The sequence below is a fragment of the Staurois parvus genome, unplaced genomic scaffold, assembly GCF_062004578.1.
Source record: "Staurois parvus isolate SC_StPar_1 unplaced genomic scaffold, SC_StPar_1.0 ptg000949l, whole genome shotgun sequence".
Classification (NCBI taxonomy): Eukaryota; Metazoa; Chordata; class Amphibia; order Anura; family Ranidae; genus Staurois; species Staurois parvus.
Window position 1 is genome coordinate 255,001 of NW_028318745.1, and position 14,508 is coordinate 269,508.

General features: G+C 47.5%; 2 protein-coding genes across 3 annotated transcripts in view; one reads left to right on the forward strand and one right to left on the reverse strand.

The window, feature by feature from the left end:
* Nucleotides 1-4,909, reverse strand: part of NMNAT1 (nicotinamide nucleotide adenylyltransferase 1) — a 68,540-nt gene extending 63,631 nt beyond the window's left edge. Inside the window, exon 1 of one of the 2 annotated variants that reach the window (XM_089656919.1) lies at nucleotides 4,764-4,909. In XM_089656919.1, coding sequence (XP_089513045.1) covers nucleotides 4,764-4,884 — 121 coding nt within the window. In that variant the 5' untranslated portion in view covers nucleotides 4,885-4,909. The remainder of the gene's footprint in view (nucleotides 1-4,763) is intronic. The other variant, XM_089656917.1, reaches the window with a different exon arrangement.
* Nucleotides 1-12,629, forward strand: part of LZIC (leucine zipper and CTNNBIP1 domain containing) — a 27,195-nt gene extending 14,566 nt beyond the window's left edge. The window contains exons 6-7 of the mRNA XM_089656923.1: nucleotides 418-499; nucleotides 12,462-12,629. Of these exons, the coding sequence (XP_089513049.1) occupies nucleotides 418-499; nucleotides 12,462-12,520 (141 nt within the window). The 3' untranslated portion in view covers nucleotides 12,521-12,629. The remainder of the gene's footprint in view (nucleotides 1-417; nucleotides 500-12,461) is intronic.
* The last annotated feature ends 1,879 nt before the right edge of the window (nucleotides 12,630-14,508 follow it).

The window sequence follows — 14,508 nt, forward strand, 5'->3', positions numbered from 1 at the left end:
ACGCTAAACGCAAATGCGAAAAAACACCTCTAAACGCTAATGCAAAAATGCAAAAAAAAGCTGAAAAACTCACGGTTTTAACGCCACTTGTAAAGCATTTTACAATGCTGGTTTCTCCTGCTCTGTTCTGCCAGCTCTGCTGATCCTCTGCTGCTTAGTCTTCTCTCTCCGGTCCTCGTTGGCCTTCTGCTATAGTGTTCCCATGTTGTACACCATGTATGCCATCTGCTAGTTGCTCCACTCTAGTCCGGACCCCACTCACCTTCCTTCTGCTCCATGCTGCACAGGTAAAGGTGATGTCCTCACCAGGGTGCAGGGATAGACTGATGGAGCATGTTACATTTTACACCCTAAATATGGGTTAACATATGTGGAACATATTTTATGTTTTTTTTTTTTTGTTTTGTTTTTTCTTAGCTGACGCCGGAGGAGGAAGCTTTCCTTGCAGAGAATGCAGGTGCTGCACTCAGCCAGTTTCAGAAGGTCTCAGAAGGATTAGGTGAGTCAATATATCGGTCTGTTTGCTTCTAGTAGTGGGGCAGCAGAGTGGTCCAGTGGTTGGTCCTTTTGTATTACAGATAAGTGGTTTCACTTCATTGCCTACCAGAAAAACTGTCTGCAGGTCGGTTGAATATCCTTATTATTTTGTTATTTCCTCCCACAATAATACTGACTAATGATAAAGCGGAACTTCACAGCATCTGAGCATTATACACCAAAAAACGCTATTTAATTTATTTTTAATATTCAAAGCAAACCCCCCCCCCCCCCCAATCCATCAGTGTCTCCCTGCTTTATTTTGCTGAGGAATCACTTTGAAACCCCCCCCCCCCAGCATTTCTGGTTGTGGCCATCTTAAGTAAAGGTAGACGATTCATGTAGCATTTACTTCCTGGAATCCATCTGCCCTTATCGCCAATAAGGAGGGTGTGCTTAGGTGGGAAAGCTTCTCCTCCTCTCCTGAAGTCTCATGGGATGTATGACATCATTTGCCTAGGCATGGAAACCAGGAAGCAACTGAAGAAATGTAAAAAACAAAAGTTTAAAGCAAGCAAATCTGATATACTTTTCTATCTATTATTGAAGTGTTACTAAACCTCAGACCCTGCATTCCGGGGAGACCAGATATAGTGAATGCAGGGTCCGGGGAGACCAGATATAATGAATGCAGGGTCCAGGGAGACCAGATATAGTGAATGCAGGGTCCGGGGAGACCAGATATAGTGAATGCAGGGTCTGGGGAGACCGGATATAGTGAATGCAGGGTCCGGGGAGACCAGATATAGTGAATGCAGGGTCTGGGGAGACCGGATATAGTGAATGCAGGGTCCGGGGAGACCGGATATAGTGAATGGAGGGTCCAGGGAGACCGGATATAGTGAATGCAGGGTCCGGGGAGAGCGGATATAGCGAATGCAGGGTCCGGGGAGAGCGGATATAGTGAATGCAGGGTCCAGGGAGACCAGATATAGTGAATGCGGGGTCCGGGGAGACAGGATATAGTGAATGCGGGGTCCGGGGAGACCGGATATAGTGAATGCGGGGTCCGGAGAGAGCGGATATAGTGAATGGAGGGTCCAGGGAGACCGGATATAGTGAATGCGCGGTCCGGGGAGACCAGATATAGTGAATGCGGGGTCCGGGGAGACCGGATATAGTGAATGCAGGGTCCGGGGAGACCGGATATAGTGAGTGCAGGGTCCGAGGAGACCGGATATAGTGAATGCAGGGTCCGGGGAGACCGGATATAATGAATGCAGGGTCCGGGGAGACCAGATATAGTGAATGCGGGGTCCGGGGAAAGGGGATATAGTGAATGCGGGGTCTGGGGAGAGCAGATATAGTAAATGCGGGGTCCGGGGAGAGCGGATATAGTGAATGCGAGGTCCGGGGAGAGCGGATATAGTGAATGCGGGGTCCGGGGAGAGAGGATATAGTGAATGCGCGGTCCGGGGAAAGCGGATATAGTGAATGGAGGGTCCAGGGAGACCGGATATAGTGAATGCGCGGTCCGGGGAGACCAGATATAGTGAATGCGGGGTCCGGGGAGACCGGATATAGTGAATACAGGGTCTGGGGAGACCGGATATAGTGAATGCGGGGTCCGTGGAGACCAGATATAGTGAATGCGGGGTCCGGAGAGAGCGGATATAGTGAATGGAGGGTCCAGGGAGACCGGATATAGTGAATGCGCGGTCCGGGGAGACCAGATATAGTGAATGCGGGGTCCGGGGAGACCGGATATAGTGAATGCGCGGTCCAGGGAGACCAGATATAGTGAATGCGGGGTCCGGGGAGACCGGATATAGTGAATGCAGGGTCCGGGGAGACCAGATATAGTGAATGCGGGGTCCGGGGAAAGGGGATATAGTGAATGCGGGGTCTGGGGAGACCAGATTTAGTGAATGCGGGGTCCGGGGATAGCGGATATAGTGAATGCAGGGTCCGGGGAGACCGGATATAGTGAATGCAGGGTCCGGGGAGACCGGATATAATGAATGCAGGGTCCGGGGAGACCAGATATAGTGAATGCGGGGTCCGGGGAAAGGGGATATAGTGAATGCGGGGTCTGGGGAGAGCAGATATAGTAAATGCGGGGTCCGGGGAGAGCGGATATAGTGAATGCGAGGTCCGGGGAGAGCGGATATAGTGAATGCGGGGTCCGGGGAGAGAGGATATAGTGAATGCGCGGTCCGGGGAAAGCGGATATAGTGAATGGAGGGTCCAGGGAGACCGGATATAGTGAATGCGCGGTCCGGGGAGACCAGATATAGTGAATGCGGGGTCCGGGGAGAGCGGATATAGTGAATACAGGGTCTGGGGAGACCGGATATAGTGAATGCGGGGTCCGGGGAGACCGGATATAGTGAATGCGGGGTCCGGAGAGAGCGGATATAGTGAATGGAGGGTCCAGGGAGACCGGATATAGTGAATGCGCGGTCCGGGGAGACCAGATATAGTGAATGCGGGGTCCGGGGAGACCGGATATAGTGAATGCGCGGTCCGGGGAGACCAGATATAGTGAATGCGGGGTCCGGGGAGACCGGATATAGTGAATGCAGGGTCCGGGGAGACCAGATATAGTGAATGCGGGGTCCGGGGAAAGGGGATATAGTGAATGCGGGGTCTGGGGAGACCAGATTTAGTGAATGCGGGGTCCGGGGATAGCGGATATAGTGAATGCAGGGTCCGGGGAGACCGGATATAGTGAATGCAGGGTCCGGGGAGACCAGATATAGTGAATGCAGGTTCCGGGGAGAGCAGATATAGTAAATGCGGGGTCCGGGGAGAGAGCGGATATAGTGAATGCGGGGTCCGGGGAGAGCGGATATAGTGAATGCGGGGTCCGGGGAGAGCGGATATAGTGAATGCGGGGTCCGGGGAAAGCGGATATAGTGAATGCGGGGTCCGGGGAGACCGGATATAGTGAATGGAGGGTCCAGGGACACCGGATATAGTGAATGCAGGGTCCGGGGAGACCAGATATAGTGAGTGCAGGGTCCGAGGAGACCGGATATAGTGAAAGCAGGGTCCGGGGAGACCGGATATAATGAATGCAGGGTCCGGGGATACCAGATATAGTGAATGCGGGGTCCGGGGAGACCAGATATAGTGAATGCGGGGTCCGGGGAAAGGGGATGTAGTGAATGCGGGGTCTAGGGAGACCAGATTTAGTGAATGCGGGGTCCGGGGAGAGCGGATACAGTGAATACGGGGTCCGGGGAGAGCGGATATAGTGAATGCGGGGTCCGGGGAGAGCGGATATAGTGAATGCGGGGTCCGGGGAGACCGGATATAGTGAATGCAGGGTCCGGGGAGAGCGGATATAGTAAATGCGGGGTCCGGGGAGAGCGGATATAGTGAATGCGCGGTCCGGGGAAAGCGGATATAGTGAATGCGCGGTCCGGGGAAAGCGGATATAGTGAATGCGGGGTCCGGGGAGACCGGATATAGTGAATGGAGGGTCCAGGGAGACCGGATATAGTGAATGGAGGGTCCGGGGAGACCGGATATAGTGAATGGAGGGTCCGGGGAGACCGGATATAGTGAATGGAGGGTCCGGGGAGACCGGATATAGTGAATGCGGGGTCCGGGGAGACCGGATATAGTGAATGCGGGGTCCGGGGAGACCGGATATAGTGAATGCGGGGTCCGGGGAGACCGGATATAATGAATACGTGGTTCGGGGAGACCGGATATAGTGAATGCGGGGTCCGAGGAGACCGGATATAGTGAATGCAGGGTCCGGGGAGACCAGATATAGTGAATGCAGGGTCCGGGGAGACCAGATATAGTGAATGCAGGGTCCAGGGAGACCAGATATAGTGAATGCAGGGTCCGTGGAGACCGGATATAGTTAATGCGGGGTCCGTGGAGACCGGATATGGTGAATGCGGGGTCCGGGGAGACCGGATATAGTGAATGCGGGGTCCGGGGAGACCAGATATGGTGAATGCAGGGTTCGGGGAGACCAGATATGGTGAATGCAGGGTCCGGAGAGAGAGGATATGGTGAATGCAGGGTCCGGGGAGAGCGGATATGGTGAATGCAGGGTCCTAGGTTTAGTAACACTTTAACTATTTGCCTATCGGCATGTTGCGATGCATTATAGCACGTTGGAGCATGCTGTGCAAAAATGCAACATGTCCATGGATAAAAGGCAAGCTGCTTTGTCTATGTTTTGGGACTGCATTGGGCAATGGAGCTGGTGTGAACAAGCGCTTAAAGGTAAATAAACCGTGGAGAAGAAAGCTTTTACTCACAGTGCTGATTGCCAGATCCTCCAGGGCTGCTTAACACAGTCTGTACTGAAATCGCAGCAAATGTCCAGAGGAAAAAGAACTTGGGTCCATTATATATGAACAGTGTGTGTGTCCCTGTCATCCGTCAGACCCTGGTGTCTTATGACCTCACTCATCATGTGATTTGTGAGATTCCTCCCACGAATTACTCTCTGCCGGACTCGCATTTCACATAACGCAGCAGCTGGAGATCGGAACCCTCTGGGACTCCAGGAAACTGGCAGTGAGCGTGAAAGGGAAGATTTTGCTGTCTGCTAAAAAAGCACCGTCATATCAACAAGGAGATTCTAGGACCTTTTTCTTGGTTGAACTGGATGGACTTTTGTCTTTTTTCAGCCAGACTAACTATGTAACCTTTAGCCCTGGTTCACACTGAATGCTACTTTGAATTTGTGCTGCTTCACTTGACTTCACACACTACTTCACTACATTTCAGCGGCAGGTCAGTGTGATTTCAGGTGCAACGCGCCTGACATTTGTGCGGCTTCATGCACGGATGTCTATGTAAGTCGCACCTGAAATCACAAAAAAAATGCAAGAACCTTTTTTTCAAATCAGAGTCCAACCAATTTGAACGGTTCCATTGTCGGCAATAGGGTGCGACTTGTCATGCGATTTTGAACTGTAAAATCGCATAAAGTTTTGCACCGATGTAAACCAGGGCTTAGTTCTGCAACAGCTGCACTTTCGGAAGTTGGAAAAACTTTTATTTACATTTTTTTGGGGTGCGTTGAACTTGAAACCTAGTTCTAGTAGAGGTGTTGATTTTGTGTTTTGGAACCAACTACTTGACCTCTGCCTTTTTATGATGATCATTTATCATAATAGATTATCATATATATATATATATATACTTACATACAGTCATGGAAAATTGTTGCCGTTACAAATGTTTCGGCATTGTCATGTTTCTTTCTTTTGTTTGTATTGGTATGACACAAAAAAGTGGAGAAACTAAAACCAAATCTGACACATTCCACGCAAAACCCCCAAAATGAACTGGACAAAATTATTTGCACCTTCTCAAGATTAAAAGAAATAATTGCAATCCAAGTTTGTGATGTTCCTGTAATTTGCAATTAAACTCGCCTATATCGATGAACAAGTGCTGACAATATAGAAATCACACCGGCAACCAGTTAAAATGGTGAAAAATGGACTCCACCTTTCTGTTGTGTGTCTCTGTGGGCCGCATGGAGAAGAGAAAGAGCAGGAAAGAGTTGTCTAAGGATTTGAGAACAAAAAGTTTGAAAAAACATGGCCAATATCAAGGTTACAAGGCCATCTCCGGAGATCTTAATGTTCCTGTGTCCACTGTGCGCAACATTGTCAAGAAGTTTACAGCCCATGGCACTGTAGCTAATCTCCCTGGATGTGGATGAAGGAGAAAAATTGATCAAAGATTGCATTGTTCAAATGGCGGCTAAAGAACCTCGATCAACTGGCAAATTCAGTCTGACCTTCAGGGTCCAACTGTGTCAAACCACACTATACGTAGCCATCTGAATGAAAAGGGACGCTATGGTAGGAGACCCAGGAGGACCCCACTGCTGACACAGAAATATTGTAGGAGACCCAGGAGGACCCCACTGCTGACACAGAAATATGGTGGGAGACCCAGGAGGACCCCACTGCTGACACAGATATATGGTAGGAGACCCAGGAGGACCCCACTGCTGACATAGAAATATGGTGGGAGACCCAGGAGGACCCCACTGCTGACACAGAAATATGGGAGGAGACCCAGGAGGACCCCACTGCTGACACAGAAATATGGTGGGAGACCCAGGAGGACCCCACTGCTGACACAGAAACATAAAAAAAAGCCAGAGTGGAGTTTGCCAAAGCTTACCCGAAAAAGCCAAAATCCTTTTGGGAGAATGTGATGTGGACAGATGAAACAAAATGACAGCTTTTTGGTAAAGCCCATCATTTTACTGTTTTCAGAAAAAGCAATGAGGCCTTCAAAGAAAAGAATACAGTATCTACAGTCACACATGGTGGGGGGGGGGGGTCACTGATGTTTTGGGGTTGCTTTGCTGCTTCAGGCACTGGATGTCTTGACCGTGTGCATGGCATAATGAAATCTGAAGACTACCAAAGAATTCTGGGGTGCAATGTAGGGCCCGGTGTCAGAAAGTTGGGCCTCCGTCAGAAGTCATGGGTCTTACAGCAGGACAATGACCCAAAGCACATGTTAAAAAGCCCCCAGAAATGGTTACAGACAAAGCACATGAAAGGACTGAACTGACCAGTAATGAGTCCAGATGTCAATCCCATAGAGCTCCTGTGGAGAGATCTCAGAACAGCAGTTGGGAAAAGGAACCCTTCCAATGTGAGAGACCTGGAGCAGTTGGCGAAAGAAGAGTGCTCCAAAATTCCAGTTGAGAGGTGGAAGAAACTCAATAATGGTCACAGGAAGCCATTGATTTCAGTTATTTTTTCCAAAGGGTGTGCTACCAAATATTAAATTGAGGGTGCCAATAATTTTGTGCGGTCCAGTTTTGGTGTTTTGTGTGGAATGTGACAGATTTGGCTTTTTGTTTCTCCACTTTTTTGTGTCATACCAATACAAACAAATAAACATGAGAATGCCTAAACATTTGTAATTGGAACAATTTTTTGAGCGAAGTGGTGCATTATGTGACAGGAATGCAGGAGTGCCAATATTTTTGGCCATGACTAGATGTGAATGGGAATGGCTGTTTGGGCCAAATAACCTTGCTTATTCAAGCCAACGTAACAGATTCTCTTTAGTCCACCTCCCTGCTACTCATATTTACCTTTCCCATGCTCCCCTACAGTTCAGAGCTGAAGAGTGAGGACCATGCTGGTTTGTGTTAGAGCTTACACAGGTCTAAGGACCCAAAACTCCTCACTCTTGATGCAGTGGTGGGGTTTGGCAACTGGCTGATCACAGGCCATGCACTGCATATTGGGAGGAAGAAGAAAATGCCACATGTTCGCCCATACTCCGATGTACTGAGGATTGGTAGCAGGAGAGATTGGCTACATACAGAACTTGCGGTGACTACTACGGTGATTTACAGTTTGGTCAAGCATGAGATATACATGCTTACATTGGTCCAAGCTGGTCCAATGTTTTGTAACTATGTAAGAAAGAGCCTACCTAAACTTCAGCTTTTCATGTATATTTCTATAGCACTTTTCTCCCAGGGGACCCAAAACACTCTATCTATGACTGACACATGGTGGAGCCATCTTAGGCACGCTCAGTAGAATGTCCCACTAGGACTAGTTTTTAGACCAGAGCCAATTAACCTAGCAGCATGTCTTTGGTGTAAGGGAGGAAACCCACGCAGGCACAGGGAGAACATGCACACTCCATGCAGAGACTAAGATTCGAACTGAGAACCTCCATGTTCCAAGGCAGAAGTACAATGCACTAACCACTCTGCTGGTCATATGGTAAGGATTACTACTTAGACAATCCACTTTATGTTCAAATAATAAATTACATCTTGTAACCATGTAGTTGCTGATATAATTAGATTTTTAGTCAATTCTTATCCAATAATGATGCCGTCTAAAAATACTTGTTCCACCCTAAAAAAGTAGTAAAAACCTAGAGCCAAGTTAACGTTGGAATAGATTACTATGTGGCCTCCAAGAGGTCTTAAATCGAGCTCACATGAATGCAGCCATTCATGACTTATCTTGGTAAGACCATATTATGAGTTTCTACACAAAATGTTACTTTTAAGCACACATAGACAGAGGTTCAAGTAACAAACTGGAGTACCAAAGTAAAAAAAAAATGACTTTCTCATCTGGAATAGGCATTCGGTATGTTATTATGGACTTGCAAGGGCACTGTCCAGTCATATAAATTAATAGTTAATTACCTCCCGCCTGGTCTATTATAATAATATGTCCAGGTGGGAGCACCATTATCCTGGGTGGACGTTACATGACGTCCTTCTGCTTGCACTTCCTAGGGGCCCCCTCACTCTCTGCCCGCATCGCCCACCTCCTGAACGACATAGACTAGATGTCGCTCCATTTCCTCAAACTTAACCTATCCAAAACCGAGCTCCTGGTCTTCCCCCCCATCCTCTCCATCACTACTAACAACGCCACCATCTCTCCCACCCCACACGCCAAAGTCCTGGGTGTCACCCTGGACTCCCACCTCTCCTTCCTACCCCACATCCAACTGCTATCTAGATCTTGCAGGCTCCACCTCCGCAACATCTCCAAGATACGCACATTCCTCACCCCAGACACCACCAAACAACTCGTACACTCCCTCATCATCTCACGCCTGGACTACTGCAACTCCCTTCTCACTGGCCTACCCAAATGAACGCTATCCCCACTCCAGTCTATCCTGAACTCAGCGGCAAGACTCATCCACCTCACCAACCGCTCCACATCTGCCACCCCCCTCTGCCAATCCCTTCACTGGCTCCCGATTGCCCAACGCATCAAATTCAAACTGCTAACTCTGACCTACAAAGCCATTCACAACGCCGCCCCAAACTACATAACTGACCTGATACCCAAATACTACCCTACCCGTGCCCTTCGCTCCTCACAGGACCTCCTACTCTCCAGCTGCCTGGTCTCCTTCTCCCACGCCTGATTGCAGGACTTCTCTAGGACTTCCCCCATCCTCTGGAACTCCCTACCCCAATCCATCAGACTGTCACCCACCCTCCTCACCTTCAGGCGCATCCTGAAAACCCTCCTCTTCAGGGAAGCCTACCCCGCCCTCACCTAACACCTGACCTCACCTAACAACTAACCTCCTCCACTCCTCCCACCACTCCATCCCCCACAGCCACTTCCTCCTGTACCAATATCCCCTCCCTCCTAGATTGTAAGCTGGAAAGAGCAGGGCCCTCGAACCCCACGTGTAGTGTATTGTTACTGTCTTGTCTCATGTCCTGTCCCCCTTGCTACTGTACAGCGCTGAGCATACCCTTTGGTGCTATATAAATACTGTATAATAATAATAATAACAACCTGTGACCTGCTATGTCCACCAGACGCACTGAAGACAGATTGTTGTACCGGTCTGGCCATGGTACCATGTGATCGCCATGGTACACAATGGGGTTGATTTACTAAAGGTAGATATACTATGCACTGCAAGTTCAGTTGCTTTAGATCTGAGGAGAAGCTTTGAAATGAGGCGAAGCTCTGCTGATTTTCTTTCATCAGGTCATGTGAAAACAAAAATGCTATTTTTTTTTATTTTCCTTGCATGTTCCCCTCAGATCTAGAGCAACTGCATGTTCACTGCCCTTGCAGTGGGCTTCCAAGTGCACTTGGAGTGGACTTGTAGTGCACAGCCTAATTGCCTTTAGTAAATCAACCCCAATGGCTTTCATTAATAGCCATTCCTTGTGTACTATTGTGATATATGTGATTGGTCATAGTGATCACATGGTACAGGACCAATCACAGCGCACCCTTACCATGTGATAACTGTGGCCAGTCACAATTATCAGAATTGTACACAATAGCACATGAATGGATGCCATTCATAAAAATGATTGCTTATATACAGGGGCGGACTGACAACTCATGGGGCCCCCGGGCAATAGGGGATCATGGGGCACCTGTGTCGTTGCCCAAACTCAAAAAAGCCTATGAAAAAGGTACCAGGGGCATCTCATGGGGCCCCCTACTGACCCCAGGCCCTCGGGCAGTGCCCAAGTTTCCAAATGGTCAGTCCGCCCCTGCTTATATAGTGATTATCACTGTAATAATCATAGTGTAAAGAAAAAAAATCATGATCACCTCCCCAAAGCAGAAAAGTGCCACTGTGGTGACACTGCACTGCTCTTGTCGCAGTACTAAAAAAATATATATATATATATATATGGGTTTTCTTATATACTGTCACTAGCCCGTGTCCCTGATCACCCCACACCAGACAGATGATGACGTTGTATTGCTCTGTTGACAGTATGTAAAAAAACAAAAACGTAGGGGGAAAAAACAAATTTTATTTAATTGCTTCATTCTCTAACAAATTGTGACAAAAAAATTACAACTTCTACTATGTACTCCGGGGTTTCTAATTTACAAAAAGGGGTAATTTTTTCACACAGAGTAAATAACAGTCACTGATTTGGGTTAGTTTTACCAAAGAAATGTAGAAGAAAACAATTTGGCCTAAAATTGTTAAGGATTATTTATTTGCAAATGTTTTTTAACAAACTAAAAAAAAACATTCTTTGTTTCAAAATGTTTGGTATTTTTTGATATGTATAACAATAAAAATGAAAAAACCCAGTGGTGATTAAACACTGCCAAAAGAAAGCTCTATCTGTCAAAAAAAAAAAAGATAAATTTCAGTTGGGTATGGTTTTGCATGACTGAATCAATGGCATTCAAAGTGTGACAGCAATCTGAAAATTGTCCTGAGCAGGAAGGGACTGAAAGTGTCTGGTATTGTATTGGTTAAAGAACCAAGGAAACAATAATAGGATGAAATTCGAACCTTTCTTGGAGAAAACGCTGCTCTGGGCTCCCTTCGGTACTGGTTGCATGGCCAAAACATAAGCATTTGGCCACATGAGATCTGTTGAAAGGGGGTATCTGCCAACATTATTATTATTATACAGTATTTATAAAGCACCAATAGTTCGCTCAGCGCTGTACATTACAAAGGGGGACAGAACAATAACAATACAATGCAAAACATGAGGGGATCGAGGGCCCTGCTCTTTCGAGCTTACAATCTAGGAGGGAGGGGATGGTGGCACAGGAGGAGATAGCTGTGGGGGATGGAGTGGTAGGAAGAGTGGAGGAGGTTGGCAAGTTAGCAGGGGGTGGGGTAGGCTTCCCTGAAGAGATGGGTTTTCAGGGTGCGCCTAAAGGAGAGGAGAGTAGGTGATAATCTGATGGGTTGGGGCAGGGAGTTCCAGAGGATGGATGACACCCTGGAGAAGTCCTGGAGGCGGGCATGGGAGGAGGAGACCAGGGAACTAGAGAGAAGGAGGTCTTGTGAGGAGCGGAGTGTGCATGTTGGGTGGTACTTGGATATTAGGTCGGTGATGTAGTTTGGGGCAGTATGGTGGACGGCTTTGTACGTCAGTGTTAGGATTTTGAATTTGATCCGTTGCGCAATCGGAAGCCAGTGGAGGGATTGGCAGAGGGGGGTGGCAGAAACGGAGCGGTTGGAAAGGTGAATGAGTCTGGCAGCCGTATTCAGGATAGACTGAAGCGGGGATAGCCAGCGGCGAGGCAGGTCAGTGAGGAGGGAGTTGCAGTAGTCGAGTCGTGATATGATGAGGGAGTGGATGAGCTGTTTAGTGGTTTCTGGGGTTAGGAACGGGTGTATTTTGGCGATGTTGCGGAGATGGAGTCTGCACGAGTTTGTTAAAGATTGGACTTGGTGTCATTCTGGACTCCAACCTATACTTCCAGCCCCAAGTACTCTGGCCTGCGGGGCGGGTTTGATGGTGGCGTTGTTGGATGTGACGGAGAAGTCAATTGGGGTTGGTGTCCGGGCTGGGGGGAAGACAAGAAACTCGGTTTTGGAGAGGTTCAGTTTAAGGAAGTGGAGTGACATTCAGTCTGATATGTCGCTCAGCATGAACTTTTCTCCCTTTTTGCAAAGCTAGTTAATTTCTTTTACATGTATCATTTTCGTTAGTTTCTGTTATTTGCTTTGTTTTGCAGGATCGGGAGATAAGGTTTTAGCCCTGGCAAGCCTTGAGGTGGGAAGCACAAAGAAGTGAAATCAAGGACCACACCAGAAAAAAAAAAACTTTCCTCATTATTTTGCTTTGTTGAGCCCAGATGCCATTCTAGAGCAGTGATTGTCAAACCTTGGTCCGAGCACTCCAGGTCTTCAGCCATCTGTCCTATCCTGCTGAATGGGAGCTGTGGCTGGTTGTGGCTATTCAGCGAGCGTAGGTTAGCATTCAATGGCCTACCAGGAATAGATAGGGTTAATGTGAGATGGAACCAAGCGTGGCCACCAAATGGTTAGTGTATGAAAAGTGTGCTAGGTGGGAAATTTTTTTTTTTTTTCTGAGTATCAATCATTCGTAATCCTTGTTTCATGTTCAGACCAGGTGGTTGGTTTCCTTGAGCAAACTAGTGTTCCTGTATTGAGGGAGCGTCGGAGGTTGCCAATGCAAGTGCCTGGCTGCCATTAGCTTTAATATTTACAGGGTGTGGAAAAGTGTGGAAATCCCGTCTTTGTGAACTTGGTTGAGTTTTGTAGCCAGAGTATCAGCATTACAAGATCGGTAACTAGCATTTTCAGTAGTGTATCCAGAATGGCAGCTCCCAATACTGACCCAGTTACTGGAAGTGCTAGTTGTCTGGCTGCCATGTTGATGTTTTGAGTCGGTGGCCCACTGGTAAATAAGGAATTATGACTTTTCTCTAAGTTTCATTGGCCACACTGCTCATTGACAATGTTTCGAAACAGAAGTACTGAAGCCAAGCACAATTTTCCCATGGAGGCAAGCAATGGTACCCTCCTGTATTTATTAAATACCAGGTAAAGTGTACACAGCACTGGGTGACACAGTAGGAAATCACAGCAAGAAGTCATGTTCGGGAGGGCGGAGACAAAAGACATCAGGACAAACTGACTAAAGCTTCCCATAGATATATCAAAATTTGGCTGGTTCAGCAAGGCCTTGGCAAATTTTGATCCATTTGTGGCTTTTCCCGTTCAGCAGAAGTCGATTTAACAGTTGACTTCTGTCCAATGGGACTGTTGGAATACTTTTGTCGATCACCTGGCTGCAGCTGCTAATTAAAGGAGTCCCACTGTCAGAATACAATGGCAAAGCAGGGAGGATTCCACCATCCACCTCACATACAGCTGAAACTCGAAAAATTAGAATATCGTGCAAAAGTTCATTTATTTCAGTAATGCAACTTAAAAGGTGAAACTAATATATGAGATAGACTCATTACATGCAAAGCAAGATAGTTCAAGCCGTGATTTGTTATAATTGTGATGATTATGGCTTACAGCTCATGAAAACCCGAATCCACAATCTCAGAAAATTAGAATATTACATGCAATCAATAAAACAAGGATTGTACATAGAACAATATCGGACCTCTGAAAAGTATAAGCATGCATATGTACTCAGTACTTGGTTTGGGCCCCTTTTGCAGCAATTACTGCCTCAGTGCGGCATGGCATGGAAGCTATCAGCCTGTGGCACTGCTGACGTGTTATGGAAGACCATGATGCTTCAATAGCAGCCTTCAGCTCTTCTGCATTGTTCGGCCTCATGTCTCTCATCTTTCTCTTGGGGTTTAGGTCAGGTGAGTTTGCTGGCCAATTAAGCACAGTAATCCCATGGTCATTGAACCAGGTTTTGGTGCTTTTTGGCAGTGTGGGCAGGTGCCAAGTCCTGCTGGAAAATGAAGTCAGCATCCCCATAAAGCTTGTCTGTGGAAGGAAGCATGAAGTGCTCCAAAATCTCCTGGTAGACGGCTGCGTTGACACTGGACTTAATGAGTGAACCAACACCAGCAGATGACATGGCTCCCCAAATCAACACAGACTGTGGAAACTTCACACTGGACTTCAAGCATCTTGCAGTGTGTGCCTCTCCATTCTTCCTCCATACTCGGGGTCCTTGGTTTCCAAATGAGATGCAAAAGTTGCTCTCATCAGAAAAGAGGACTTTGGACCACGGAGCAACAGACCAGGTCTGTTTTTCTTTAGCCCAGGTAAGACGCTTCTAACATT